Raw genomic sequence first — 14,744 nt, forward strand, 5'->3', positions numbered from 1 at the left:
TGTATTGATAGCTGTCAATGCTGAGATGAGATACAAAAATGCTGACAGTTCCACACAGACATGGCCAGGATATTCCATAATGCCTTGACATGATTCTGCTGGTTACAAGGAGCAGTTATGCAGAAAAGCTGCATTTGAAGGTACCAGCATGATGTAAATTCCAAGTGTGCGGCATTTGGAGGCGGCCAACAGGAATAAGTTGTCAGAGAAGTAAAACTCTTGTGGAAGCTCATCCCCAAAGGAAAAGGTCATCCAAAGTGAGCAGTGAATTCCCTCTGCCTCCCGAGTCAGCTGCCTCTGATATGCAAAACAGCCGAGTCTTCAAATGCTGCTGGGAACAGAGGGAGCTTTAAGGAGCCGAATCAAAGCCTCGGATATCTTTACTTTGAGAATTTGCTTGCACAAAATCATAACACAACGTTTTTGCATTCCTTTTGTCTGGGGAGTCCCCTTGCCCTTGGGTGGCTCCCAGCAGCCTCCCAGGTTTATTAACCTTTCGGAAGAGCTGCAGAAAGCCAGGGAGATTCACTCGGAGACAAAACGAGGATAGGGGAGGTAATTCCAGCAGTGACTGCACCAGGCAGTGCCGGGCTTTGAAGTGCTTTTAGAGCTGGATTGCAACTGAACTGGGAGTACGGATTCAAAACATCAGTGGGAACTCTCCAGTGACCACAGAGTTCCACTTAATGACTCCCTCCGAATGAAACTTGCTGGGGAAAGCCTGTGGAGCCATGAACCAGCCGTGGCTGGCAGTTCCAGCAGCCCTCGTCAGGAAATGCTAATGATTATTAATTCCTCTGGTACTCAGAGTAATCATTGCTAATGAATTCAGGATGAGCTCATTTGGCGTTAATGCTCTGGGTAATTCCAGGGGAGTCCTGTTAGCTCGGCCTTGTTAAATGCCCGTTTAGTCCGGTCCGAGGTGCTGCCGCTCTCCAGCCCTAAAGAGCAGAGAATTCATTACCAGAATGGGGCTGAATTATTGCACAGCTTGGACAGAGCTCCAAGATTGCACAGAAATGCACCTGGCAAGCTGCACAGGTGACACAGCACAGCCTGTCCCTGCCCAGAGGGGACAACAAAACCAGGACAAACAGGAGCTCACCACACATCCAGAGACACAAACACCTGCAGGGGAGGGAGGCACGGATCTTCCAAAAATCCTCTTATCCCTAAAAGAAAATTCAATTATTTTGTGTGACAACACTCCATCAGGAGAACCTTCAGCGTGTCTGGATCTCCAGAAAAGGAATTTCCAGAAAAACAAGACAACCAAAGGATTCATCCAGGCTGCACAGGCTGGCAGAGCCTCTGTAGGAGGGGTTTGCATCCCACTGGTGCTCCTGATCCCTGAGTGGAGCCTCGAGGGGCTGCTGAGGTCTCGGCTGGGAATTAGAGACAGAAAACTGAACCTGGGGAAAATGTACCTGGTACTACAAACCTTCTGGGAATTTAATTCCCTCCTTTCTGCAGGATTCTTCCCTTTAATGAGCTATTTATCAGTGGTATCCAGTTAAATGGGATGGGGATGGAGAGCAGGAATGGGAAGCTATCCTGATTTTTAACAACTACAACAGAAGACTTGAATTTTGTTAAACCAAATAAAATTTGTGTATCCCAAAAAGGCACAGGAAGAGTAATTTTGGCTGCTCTCAATTTGGCTCCCACAAAACTGCTCAGATTCCTTTGAAGTATCATCCTTGGATTAAGAGCCACTGTGGAATATTTTGAACTCAAATGGTTTTAGTCTAATATAGACAATATTTCAAAGGTTGCTAAAAAGGAAGATATAATTCAACTTTATCAGCAGAGTCTTCTGGTCAAAAATCAGAGTTAAAGCTCCTCTCTCTATGGATTTCTTATATAGAAATAGATAAAGTTCTAATAAAGTTAATAACTGACTGCCTTAAAGACAGGAATCGTTGCAACTCTTCTGGACTTTTCTGAGCAAACCCCAAAGCCACCCTCTTTATCTGCACAGTTCATGGGCTGTGTTGTAAAGATTTTATTACTTGATAATATCTGTGTGATTGTCCTTGCTGACACATCAGATAACACAGCTCCAAATGGAGCTTATCCTCCAGGGAATCTAATTGGGATTTCCTCACACATTGTGGCATCCAGAGAAACCCTGTTGTTCCAGAGCATTCCCTCAGCTCTGGCAATTCCATTCAATTCCATCACTGCTCTTTTCTTTCCCTGAGGGCACATCTGGTTTGCAGTTGACCTTTTGGTATTCCCAAGTCACCTCCTCTCCGTGTCACCCTCTGAAGCCTTTCCTGCTCTCCCTTCCCCTGCAGCTCCTGCTCAGGCTCAGGCTCAGCAGCACCTGCCTGGAGCTGAGGAGAAACCACCCCAGGAACCAACCAGAAAGGGATTTGATCTGAAATAAACTCAAAGGCAGACAGGAGAAACCAATATTTGAGTGAATTTTTCTTATGTGAGTGCAGTGTTTGGTGAGTGCCCCACTGAAAATACTGATCCAAGTCAAGTGTGTAGGGACAGAGTCTGAGCACAGAAGGATTTCTTTCCTTGAAATACAAGAAAAGCCAGTTTTCTCTGCACAGAAAGCCTCTTCTGGGCCTCAGCTTGCTTTGATGTGTGTGATTCACAGCAACATCTCACTGCATTCTTTCAGCTCTTTGAAATTGTTTATATTGCCTTGGATACATTTATCAGGAGAAGAAAATACACTTCAGTGGCAGAGAAAATACACACATTTCACGTGCCATTCCTTCCCCACCTCCACACCAAGCAGATCTTTGCATCTCCTTGTTCCAGGAACAGCTTTTATTACATCTGGTGTCCCTCTTCTACAGTTTGATTTATTCCTGAGTTGCTCAGCACTAAGTTGGCTCTTGTTAATCAAACAACATTGATGGAAAAGTGGGAAAATGAGACTGGGTTGGTAACAGCTGTGATTTTCTCAAACCCTGGAATAAGCCACATTTCTCTTAAAGATTCCTTCCAGAACCAGAAGAAAAATATGGAAAACACTTCAAAATCTGAACTTCTACTTAAGTGTTGTTTTACTCCAGCTGTTTCCTTCCTAAACAATGGGAAAGCATCAGGGGCCAAAAAGCCCCTAAAAAGTGGCAGATTGGCTCAGTTGGTCAGAGCAGGGTGCTGACAACACCAGGTTTGTGGGTTCAGTCCCTGTATGGGCTTAAGAGTTGGGCTTGATACCTTGTGGATTCCTTCCAACTCAGAACATTCTGTGATCTGGACATTTGTTTATTTTTTAAAACTTGATTTTTAACCAAAGTTTGCCTTTTCCAATGGCTCAGACTGGTAACATGCACAGGTCACTCTCAGGGTGCTTGAAAGCTCAGTGACTGGATAGGAGCCAACTTTCCAAAATTCTGCTTCCTTGGGCACAAAGTGCTCCTGCAAAATCTCCTTTTGAAAAGAATTCACATCCAGGAGTAATGCAGGATCCTGGCTGTCCCTGTGGCTCCCCTGGTGGCTCCAGGAGTAGCAGGATTTGTCTGGCAGCCAGGTGAGCTCACCTGTGCTGGGACACAGCACCATCCAGTGCTGGCTCCCAGGGGCAAAGCTTCAAAGGCAGCAGAGTAAAGGAACCAAAACACCTCAGCTCTCCCCACATCAGAACTGGGGTTTGTGTCAATTCAGGATCACAGGCTGATTTGGGTTGGAAGGAGCCTAAAGATGCTCCATTTCCAACCCCCTGATGCAAAGCCTGGGCACATAATATGGATTTTGAAGCTGAAAGGGAATCTGTGGGGTTTCTGTTGATCTCAACCCCATCAATCTGCATTTCTGCCGAGCTTTTCTACCTGTGATCTGTACTCGGGGCCTGTTTATACCCTGTTTTGGGGGGGATTTTTAGCTGCTCTGTTGCCACCCAGCATTGTTTGCAAGCCAGGGCTCACTAGGACTCTTTGGCCAGAGCATTTGAACCTCCTGAGTCCCAACCTGTGGCTGCCTGCCCCTCCTCTCCCAAAATAAAACCTTGCAGGTTATTGGTACTCCCTGCTGTTCTCTGCTGAGCCAAGGCCAAACCCTGGATCTGTTTTCCCTCCCTTCCTCAAGGTGGAAAGCAGCTCAGGGAAGGTGTTTGGGCTGTGTGTCCGTGCCTGAAGGAGGAATTCCCCCAGGGAAGTAGGGAATGAACCCCTGCAGTGGCTGTTGGCCATGGAATGATGCTCACAGGGGTGGGAGCAGCAGGAGAGGTTTGTCCAGCCCCTGTGGGTAAGGACTGGGAAAAAGCAGGAGCACACAGGGATGGGAGCTGCAGGGAGAGGTTTCCCACCCCTCCAGCCAGGATTGATTCCATGGGGTCAGCACAGCACCAGGCTCAGGAAGCAGCTCCGTGCCCCTCCTGCACTGCCAAGCCCAGCAGAGCGCACGAGGCTGCAGCTCTGCCCATCCTGGGAATGGGAATCCCAGCAGAGCGAGACCCAGGGAATGCTGCAATCCTCCAGTGCTAATTTAGGGTCTTGTTTGAGAAAAAAATCCTCCTCCTGCAGCAATGGCTTTGTTCTGAGAGGTTTGGTTTTGTCTGGTCAGTGCCTGCTCTTTTAAGTCATTGTGACCTACATACAGAGAGGATCCAAATAAAAAATTAAAGAGAAAGAGCTCTCTGTGACACTGCCTGGCTGAGCCAGTGCAGTTCTGTGGCCTCTGGATTATTTTTTCACACAGGGCCAGATATGAGTTTTTATAAATTCTGTATGGTTGGGTTCTTCTCTTCATTAGCATATGAATGTTTAAATATCCCTCTTCAAGGAAAAATGTAGAGTTTACCCACTGAGGGTGAAGGGATGTACACAGCCTTGCCGTGCTGTTATCCTGATAAAATAAAGAAAGATCTGGCCTGGAGCTGTGCCTGTGAATGAAGCCCAGGGCTGAGCACAGGAGCCATTCTGGGAGCTGCCACCTCAGCTACCCTGAGCCCCAGGTTCCTGTGCCAACCCAGGGCGCAACCCAGGCTTAAATCATTTTCCCCAGGACACTTTGATGAGGTTTGGATGGCACAAGGAATCACTCTGGAGATGTGGAATCCAAGTCCTGCTCTAACTCCCATTTAAATCAGGATTAGTGGGACCATGACTCCTGCTGACTGCTCATTAAGCCGTGTGAGATCAGTCTGGGACCAGCCCAGGGGCTGCAAACCAATTTCAACCCAAAGATCTGCTCCACCTGGAATAACCCAAGCCCTGAGCTGAAGGAGAGCTGGGCTGCAATCCCTGCAGCACCTGAGAAACAAAACCCAGGGCCCGAGCTGATGCTCCTGCAGCAGGAGCTGCACAAAGAAGCTCCCCCAGCCTGGCACCTTGCCCTGCTCCCAGAGAACAACTGGCATTTCAGCCCAGCTGAGGGAAGCAGCTGGCTGGGGGTGAAGGAAGAAGCAAATTAGAGTTTATGGGGATCAAAGAAGCCCACATCACTCCTTGTGCTTGGGGCTGTGAGGCCAGCTCGCATCCACCTCTGCTGCTGATTGGTTTTTTGACAGGAATTGCTCCCCAAACAGTCATGTTCAGTGATTATTTGTCTCCTTCCCTCTTCCCCTGATTACAGCCAGACTGGGACATCCCTGATCCGCATAGAAATGAATATTTGAAAAGGCAGGGCTGTCCTCCAAGGGCCCCGTGCACCATTAGGCCTCCAGATTTACTGCCCCACCAGAGGCCAGGGGGTAATGTGGCAGCAGCAACGGGCTGGAGTCAGGAGAAAGGAGCTCAAAGAAAGGGATTTGCCTTGGCACATTCCTGACTGCAAATTAAAATTATCACCGAGGTCCTGCCTCTGCACGAGGCATTTTCAGCTGATTCTGTAGCCCCACTGCAGAGCCTGCTGTGCAGCGAGCAGCTCCTGTTGACTCAGCAGTGTCCCGTGTTTTGCCTGTGCTGATGGGCAGCAAGCGCCACCATCCAAAACCAAAGCACATTGAAACAGGACTTTTGCTGTGTCACTGCGGTGGATGAGGTTCTGCTGTTCCCTGGCTCTGCAGGAGAGGTTTTCCCTCGGAGCTGAGCTCTGACTGCTCCCTGTGGGCCCTGCCAGGAGCACAGATTTGCCCAGGGCTCCGGGGGAGGCACCAGCACTGCTGGCAATCTGTGCAGCCAGGCTGATCCAGCTGCAGCAGGAATGCTGATGAATGCCAACAATTGCATCCTCCCTGTGGAAAACACATCCCAGCCTCGGTGCCTCAGCTCAGTCCTGCAGCCACCTCTGCAATCCAACATCTCCAGCCTGGGCTCGCTGGGCACCTTGTCTGCAGGTCTGTGCTGCTCTGTGCTTAACGCTCGGAACTGACTCATGTTTCCCCTCATTTGGGAACATTGAAGAACTTCCTTTGGCCTGACCACATCTGACTCACCCCGGGTGACTTCAGAAATTCGAATCAAATTGAGATTGGCAGAGAAAAAGCAAAACTAAAGTCAAATTGTAACTACTGATGTGACAAAGTATTCCTGCCTCCAGTCTGCAGGCAGAGGAGGATTTATCGGGTCTGTCACTGGTCCAAGCCTGCATGCACCAGCCAATCTGATTTGATTCTGAGGGGAAGATATCATGAGTATCAGGAATCCCTTTTATATTAAATTTATCCCCTAGAGGAAAACCCTTTGCAATGGCAAAAAATTCCCTGTACCACAGAGATAAAGATTCCCAAAGGCCGCTCACACATGGCAGTGAATCCGTGGTGAACACGCAGAGAAACAGTTTCACGTTCCCCAGATACAATGTCCTGGAAAAAATGGTTTTCACTGCAAAGAGCTATTTTGTTTGAGGAGCTTACACAAGCATTTAAACCTTTCCCATTTCATGCAGGAGACAGTTGCCAAGTCTGTTCTGTGCCTGCAAGCACGGATGAGTACAGAGGATGCTTTGTGAGGACTGATTATATTCCATTTTTACCAAATTTTAAACAGCACTGATTTTTACTTCTTTCATTCTTCATCTCAGCGAGGACCAGAGATTTTCTCCTTCTTCCTCTGTTCCTTCCTACACTGGGGAAGGAACTTTTGGCTGCTTTTATGCAGAATCCTGACTGAGACTTCTCCATTCTCATTAAGGGATAACTTGATTCAATCCTGGCAATTCTTTTGGGATCCAGCCCCTCACCTTGCATTGTGTGATTCACCAAGGGAATTTCCTACAGAAATGTGTCTCTTGACAGGTGCAGCATGAAATTCCAGATCTCAGAACATTTTTGCCATTCTGAGGGATGACAAAGCAGAACAAACAGAGCATCCCAGATATGTCCTGGACTGAAGCACAGGAGGTGGAGAAGGAGCAGCAAAGCAAAGCAATGCGGGGTCTCTGATATGAATTATCCAGTGCAAACCTCAGAAACACAAGGGATGAACCCTGTGTGAAGGGCAGATTGCTTGCAAACAGCAGCTGTAATTCTTAACCTTTTCCTCAGTACAAATACAATGACATGGGTACGGTTCATTTATTTCCCTTACCATCTTCCATCCCTTTTTATTCCAGAAGTTAGGCTGAGCCTAACTGGAGGAAGCCTACAATCTTGCAGCAGAGCAGTCATTACTGGGTGCTTCCTTTTCAGCATCAAGTACCTCTGTTGTGGTTTCATTTCTGTATTTTCTAAACTAGTATGAACAGTGCCTGGAAAATGCATTTTTTAGAGCATTTCTCAATGTTTTTGAAGCCTAGCCTTGCCTACTACCAAGGGAAACAACCACACACTTCCAACCAGTTGTTCCAGTGAACAGAAATAAATTCAAGCTGGCAAAGGTATCTTTTCCCAGCAGAGTTTGTGTTGCTCAGCACGGTGGTTTAAGCAGCAGTGGGGAAAGAACTGTTAAAAATGAAATATTATCCAGCTCCAGCAGCACATGCTGGGCACTGCAGCTTGGGCCCTGCTCTGTGATAAACCCCACATGGGGGATTAGATTAGGGGAATAGACAGAAATGCAACGTAGCTACACCAACACATTTCCTCACAAGGGTGGTGGCACAGTCGTTGAAGGCTTGAATTTTTATTTTTGTTATTTACTGAAGGGTGAGTGGGGAGAGTTTCACTGGGCCAGCTCTAGAAAGAGGGTCAAAGGCAAGATCCAGCGCCTGATCCCAGGGAATGCAGTTAAAAGCATAAACAGTGCTTTGCAAATCATCATGAGTGGTTCTGATTACATTCATCTTCTGCCTTTGGAGCTGCTCACAGACAGATGTGCAAGAGTCACAGCTGAGTGACCCCTGACAGAGATGTTCTCATTCCTGGCCTTTGTCACGTTGTGGAGTTGTCTGTGACAGGACCAAGGAAAAGGACTTTTTAGAGTTTCTATTCTGATTGCATCACTCCAACTCTACATTCCCCAAAACTCTCGACAAGCAACATTTACCATCTTTTTACATAGATCAACACATGTCCTTATCAAATCTCTCACGTCAGTCAGCTCTGCCGTGGGTTTGTGGAGCGGCTGCCAGTCACTCACCCTGCCATTGCAAATCCCAGTGGTTTATTGATTCCAGAATCAGAGCCACAGCCTGTTTTGTTCTGGAGGTGATGGGATGTTTTCTCCATGGCCTGAAATAGAGAGTCTCTGAATGAGGGCAATACAATTTCCCAACCACTGACAATCCCGGGAGGGTAACAGAGCAAGCTCTTGGTGTGATGAATTCTTTCTCTTGCTGTGCAAGTCCCTTGCAAATGGTGTTGCTCAGAGTCAGAATTTACAAGATTGCCTGGGAAGAGAACTTAAAAATTGACCTGACTTTATCAAAGGAAGTGACTTGCAAAGGACCATGCTGGGATTTGCAGGTGAGCTCTGACAGGAATTCAGGCTGAGCCTGGGCACTCCATCAATTGGAATTAGATTAGAAAAGGGTAAGAGAAGATGCCTACCAGGTCTCCATAAAATACAGGGATACATCTCTGGCTGGAAATACACTTGGCACAAGAGGTTCCACAACTGAAAGTCCACAAGGAACCAGAAGATGAGACAACGACAGGAACAAAGGTCTGTAAGGGAACACAAGGTAAAACACTGACAGAGCAATCTGGGAGATAATTTCCTTACATATTATTACATATTATTCCTTACATATATATATTCCCTACATACACATACCTCCAGCCTTGTGATACTTTAAAGTAATAACAAAACTTGTCATTTTTATTCATCACCAGGGTCCCTTCATTATTTTTATCCAGAATGCAAAAATGCACAAAGCAGACAGGGACACACAGTCCAAGGTCTACTTTCAAAATCAGAAAACTGAAAATACTAGCCTCTGATGACAGCATTTCTTTATTCCCACTCCTTCCAGGGGAGCTGCAGACCTGAGGAAGAGCTGGAACTTATTTTTTGGGTTGGTTTGTTTGGGTTTTGACTGAAAGACAAACTGCATGGCACAGCTGAGCTTTTAATACTTCTGCTTTTTAAGCACAACTTAAAAAAACTTGACTGCATTGTCATTTATGCCCCACCCCTGCCTTTGGAGCAGCTTCAAAAGTATCACAGGAGAGGCAGAGGGACTCGGGGGAGTGTGGAACCCCAGGCTCTGGTGTCTCCATCACAGACTGAGCTCCCAGGAAGATCCAGGTACAAAACCTGCGAGTTCTGAGTGACACGGAAAAGCAGACAAGGACGTGGGACAGGAGTTACTTGGTTTTACTCAGCTAAACATGAAGGCAAGGGGAGGACAGCCTCCAGGAGGGACAGCCTGTTACAGGCCCTTTTGAACTCTCCCTAGAAAATCCCACTACAAGTTTGTCCTTTTGGTGACCACCTGCAGGGCTTGGCTCTGGTCTGCAGCCAGTCCATTTCTAATCATTGCATGTCAGACAATGTCGAGCTGGAAAACACATTTGTCTCCACCAGTCAATTTACTTAAATCCATCCAATTGTTAAAGGCAAACAATTAGCAAGAAAGCTGAATGTCTCAGAAACTCTTCATTTAAGGAGAGAAATTGGTTTGTAATTTATGGAATAACTTGATGATCTGAAAGACCAATTTTCTGGTCCCTGTGTCATTGTCAAGGATAACATTTAGCACTTACACAACACTTCATCCTCAAGTTGTTTTTGAACCTTCACTATAATTAAACCACATCACTCTTGTGTGAATGAAATGTTATTGTCCATTTTTCACAGCCAGCAGAGCTGAGGCTCCAGTCAGTGCCAAAGAGAAGGACACGGTGTCACAGGCAGTTGGCAGCTGCTCCTTCAGCTCGGGAAGTACAAAGGATCCAAATGATTACCAGTCAATTCCGCTTCCTCCATTGTCCTGTCTCCTTGAGCTCTGTCAGCAACAAACCTCCATGAGAACAGACTGTGTAGGATTCCCACTCCTCTAATTAAGGTGTTTTACCCTTCCTGCTATTCCTGTTTGAAATTGGATCCATCTCCAGGGACCACAGGTGAGGAAAGGTCACACCTCAGCAGCTGGACACTCTTGATGTGAACAGAGCTTGGCTGCAGATGTAGAATAACCTCAGAAACACCACAAGGAACAAAAAAGTTGCTCTGACATATTTATGGCTAAAGAGACTTCTGTAATTTCGCAGAAGACTTTTATGAGAAATTCTCTCTTAATTACCAAGCTGCCTTATCTACAGTTGAGTTTGGCCTCCCAATCTGTCCTGGCTGTATTTGCTCTGAATGGAGAAATCTATGGAGACAGAGTGTGGATGCCCCAGCACCTGCAGCTGCACAGGCTGCAGAGGAAAGCAGAAACCAGCCAGATTTAGAGATAAAGCAGGAAGTACCTTCAGACTCCATTTCCTCACGAAGTGAGATGTCAGCACTGAGGCAGTGCCAGTACTTCACCCCAAGGACTCACAATTACCCTTTTTTTTAAAAGCAAATCCCAACTATGGAAATCCATTTTAATCAGTTCTCCATACAGACATTAGATAAAGCCCCACTCATTGACTTCATCTCTTGTTCACAAGAAATGCAGCACATAATTGACTTTTCAGATTGCAGGGCAGAATTCTGGGACACGTGTGCCTGCAGTGAGGTTTCCCAAATCCTTTAATGCTCATTCCTAAACCCCACAAAATGAGCTCTGTGTTCATAGGGCCACAGAAATCAGTTACCAACATTTCAGGAAGGACTGATGATTTTCTCACCCCAAACTAACTTTCTGTAATAATTCACTAACCAATTTCAATCCAGCTTAAATATAATTAACAATTGTTGTAAGAGCATTACTTTCCTAACCTGTTAGAGGAGCAGTGAGTTTGCAGCACACAACCAAGAGCGAGATTTACTTTCAGTTTATTTGCCTGTTTCCCTCTGCATTGCTCATGTACGTTGGTTACACTTTTTTCTTTTTAACTTAGAAAGCCTTGAACGCTCCCCAGCAGCAGATCATGCCTTGAAAACGCTGACTGCTGGATTTGTTAGCACTGTGTAGAGCTGTGAACACTAAACCTGGCTCAGGGAGGGTTTGGTGGCCCTGCCCAGGCTCACAGGAAGCTGCTGTTGCTGCAGCTGGGTTGAGCTGGGCAGCAGAGCTGTGAGGATAAAAACCAGATATAATCCAGTGAGGATATAAACCAGATATAATCCAGTGAGGATATAAACCTCAGCTGGGAATGTGGGGAGTCCCAAAGCCTCAGTGGGGCTGGTGGAACTCCAGACTGAGAACATCCTCTCTAAAGTTCCTCCACCCCACTGCAGGTATCGGGAGAGGGATCTGCTATCCCAAAACCTGTCCCTGTAAATGCACACACTCCTTCAGAGCCCTGTGTGCCCACATGGACACGGATCAGCTGCAGCAAGGACAGCACAGGGACCTCTGCAGCTCCTTGGATCCTGCAGCACCACAAATTCCAGCCACTGGGCAACTCCCAGGGCCAGCTCCTTGTGGAGTCTGCTCACACAGCCGCTCCCAAGGAAGCTGAGGGAAGCTGAAATCACGGATTTGGCTTCACTGGAACCCTGATTCATGTCCATTTATGAATATTGCTCCTTAAAGCCTTGCACTGGGTGGTGGCTCTTCCATGGCAGTGCATTTCCAGGGAATCTGATGCCCAGAGAGTGATGTTCCCACTGCCCAGCATCTAAAAACTCATTAGTTATCACCTGAAGTACTCAGACCTGCTGGGACTGCTCACACTTCCAGTGGAGTTTCAAATCAATATCACTAAAGCTGAGTTCAAAGGTTCCTCTGCCCAGATCCGTCTCATGTCCCAGCTTTGTCCCAGACAATTCCTTCCCTGTGGGTGCTGTGCACGCAGCTCCAGCCAGATCTGCTGCTTCCCCACATCCCCTCACTCTCCCCACCCAAATTCACAGCTTCCCCAGCTGCTCATCCCAACAATTTACTGCAACACATCTTTATGGAGCTCGGCATTTTTCCTGCCTTCATTTTAATTGTTTTATTCCCTCCGGTTGTCTCCGTTCCTCTCTGTAATTTATCGTTTCTTCTCTCCACTTCTGTCCTTCCTGCCACTTGCTGAACACAGAGAGACTTGTTTTAATTTACAGAGAGTGTGGTAGTGCAATCTGTTTCATTAACTTAATTAGTTTTATTTTGGCAGTTTCTAAAGGTTCTAGGATAGAAAAAAAGACTCCAACCATGCAAACACTCTGCAGACCAGCCACTGTAAGGCAAATCCTGTCAAGGAGATTAGAGGTTAGATTTGAAATAAATAGAAATTAAATGCTGATCAAAGGTATTTGGGATGGTAAAAAATTATATAGTGAGGGCTTTTTTGTTAAATTTACAAGTTCCATCCTGCACCCACATGCCTGTGTTGGCGAGGTCGAATGTAACAGTTACCTATGGTATTTCTGTGGGGCATTATTCTGAGATATAAATGTCCTTATTTACCTTTATTTAAAAGCACACACAGCACCTTTCAACATTCAAAGGAGCTGTTTATGTTTTATTTTGATCCCTCAGTAGGGTCAAGCACATAATCCGCTGTTACTGCAGTGAAGCAGAGAACAAGCCATCCACCCACTCTGTTCCCTATGGAGAGCAGGAATTGCTGGGGATGTAAAACACAACAATTTGCATTTAAATGGCCACTGTCCTCCACAAGCAACACCTGCTGAAAAGGTGCGCTCCAGCAGAAGACTTTCAAGAGGAAATCTATTTTATGCCCATCCTTTACGTAATTCTGAGCTTAACACAACAAAGAGCCTGCTGGGCTGAGCTGTTGGATCTCAGCATCCCATCAGCTCCAGGGCTGAGTAGTTTTAGTTTCTCTGTTTTAGTCGGGAATTCCTTGTAGGCTCAGGATTTAGGGTCTCGTTCTCTGCTCAGCAATCACAGGGAACAGGGCTTGAGTGTCCTGAGCACACAGAGGAAATATCATCACAAAATAAAACCTCTCCCCTCTGTCGGGAAGGCCACGACCCTTCAGGCTTCCCTGGAAGGTGGCTGGAACTCGGCTTTTGCAAACTTCTGAGTGCAAGGGCCCGTGAATCTTGTGAGGCACAGAATCAGAGAGAAGCTGTAGGGAAGGAAATTATTAACTCCTTTTCTCCCCTTTCCACTCCATGTTTTCCACCTTTGCCTGATGTGCCCAGTTCATGGTGCTTTACACTTGGAAATGCCGATTTACCTCACAGAAGGCACCGGTCCCTCTGCCTTCCCCACATCAGGGGAGGGCAACAGGAGGGTCAGACCTGATCTGTGGTGACAGGGACAGCAGCCAGGGAAGGGCTGGGGCTGAGCCAGGGGAGGTTTGGGTTGGATTTTGGGAAAGGTTCTTCCCCCAGAGGATGCTGGCACTGCCCAGGCTCCCCAGGGAATGGTCCCGGCCCCGAGGCTACCAGAGCTCCAGGAGAGCTTGGACAGCACTCCAGGGATGGAGCTGGGATTGCTGGGGGTCTGTGCAGGGCCACGGGTTGAACTGGATGATCCTGTGGGTCCCTTCCAACTCAGCATATTCTGTGATCTTCCCTCTCCGCAGTGCCATCCCCCCAGTGCTCCTCCAGCACGGGCACCACAGCCTCCCCTGCCCGCACTGTACAACGCAGGAGACAGCACCGGGCTGTGCCTCGCGGGGGAGCCGCTCCAGGGCGATCCCAGGAGCTGCCACCCGGGCACCCTGAGGAGCGACGCGATCCCTCTGAGAGGCGACCCTGCCCGCCATGGCCGCCCTCCCGCCCTCGCCATCTTCCCCCGTGCGCTCCCCGGCCCCGCTTCCCGCCCCGCGACAGGCACTGCGCTCCGCCAATCACCGGCGTCCCTCGGGAGCGACGCCTCCCTCCGCCAATCAGAAGGCGGAGCAGCCCCACCAGCTCCGCCCCTCCCCTCCCCAGCGGCCTATAAAGCGCCAAACCACGCCCCCTCTTCCCCTTCCCGGCTCTGCACTGAATGAAGCCCCCGCTGGCCAACGAGAAGTTCCCGCGGGGCCGGATAGACAGGTACATCGTCCAATAGGAATGCAGCATTTCCGCGCGTCGGCCAATCGGACGCCGCCTGCGGGCGCGGGGGGCGGGCCCTCCCTCCCCGCGGGCCGTGGCCGTCGCTCCCGCTGCTGGAGGGAGGCGGCGGAGAAAATGGCGGCCATGGCTGCGGAGGCGGCGGCGACTGCGGCGGTGCCGGGGGACGGCGGGGCCGGCGAGGCCGAGCCCGAGATGGAGCCGATCCCGGGCAGCGAGGCCGGCGCGGACCCTCTACCCGCCGTCAGCGAGGCCGTGGAGTCGGCGGTGCCGGATGGCGAGGAGGCCGACGGCGGCAAGGCCGAGGAGCCGCCGCCGGTGCAGCGCGCCCGGAGCCCCGGCGGGACTCGCGAGCCGGACGCGGGAAGGACGGAGGAGCCGCCGAGCAGCCCTGGGGTGGAA

General features: G+C 48.6%; 1 protein-coding gene and 1 long non-coding RNA gene across 3 annotated transcripts in view; one reads left to right on the top strand and one right to left on the bottom strand.

Moving 5' to 3' along the window:
- Positions 1-1,104: 1,104 nt before the first annotated feature.
- LOC117245103 lies at positions 1,105-10,265 on the bottom strand. Of its 2 annotated transcripts, none has more exons than XR_004499332.1 (3): positions 8,837-10,265; positions 8,427-8,518; positions 1,105-1,172 (listed from the first exon to the last, which is right to left on the bottom strand). It is a non-coding gene; the product is annotated as an uncharacterized LOC117245103 (long non-coding RNA). The 2 variants fall into 2 exon arrangements; XR_004499333.1 differs by lacking the exon at positions 1,105-1,172 and adding an exon at positions 7,579-8,235.
- A 4,163-nt stretch (positions 10,266-14,428) lies between these two features.
- The window catches only part of PWWP2A (PWWP domain containing 2A), a 23,778-nt gene continuing 23,462 nt past the window's right edge, over positions 14,429-14,744 (top strand). Inside the window, exon 1 of the mRNA XM_019008148.2 lies at positions 14,429-14,738. Within this exon, the coding sequence (XP_018863693.2) occupies positions 14,460-14,738 (279 nt within the window). The 5' untranslated portion in view covers positions 14,429-14,459. The remainder of the gene's footprint in view (positions 14,739-14,744) is intronic.

This window comes from Parus major, chromosome 13 (genome assembly GCF_001522545.3).
Source record: "Parus major isolate Abel chromosome 13, Parus_major1.1, whole genome shotgun sequence".
Classification (NCBI taxonomy): Eukaryota; Metazoa; Chordata; class Aves; order Passeriformes; family Paridae; genus Parus; species Parus major.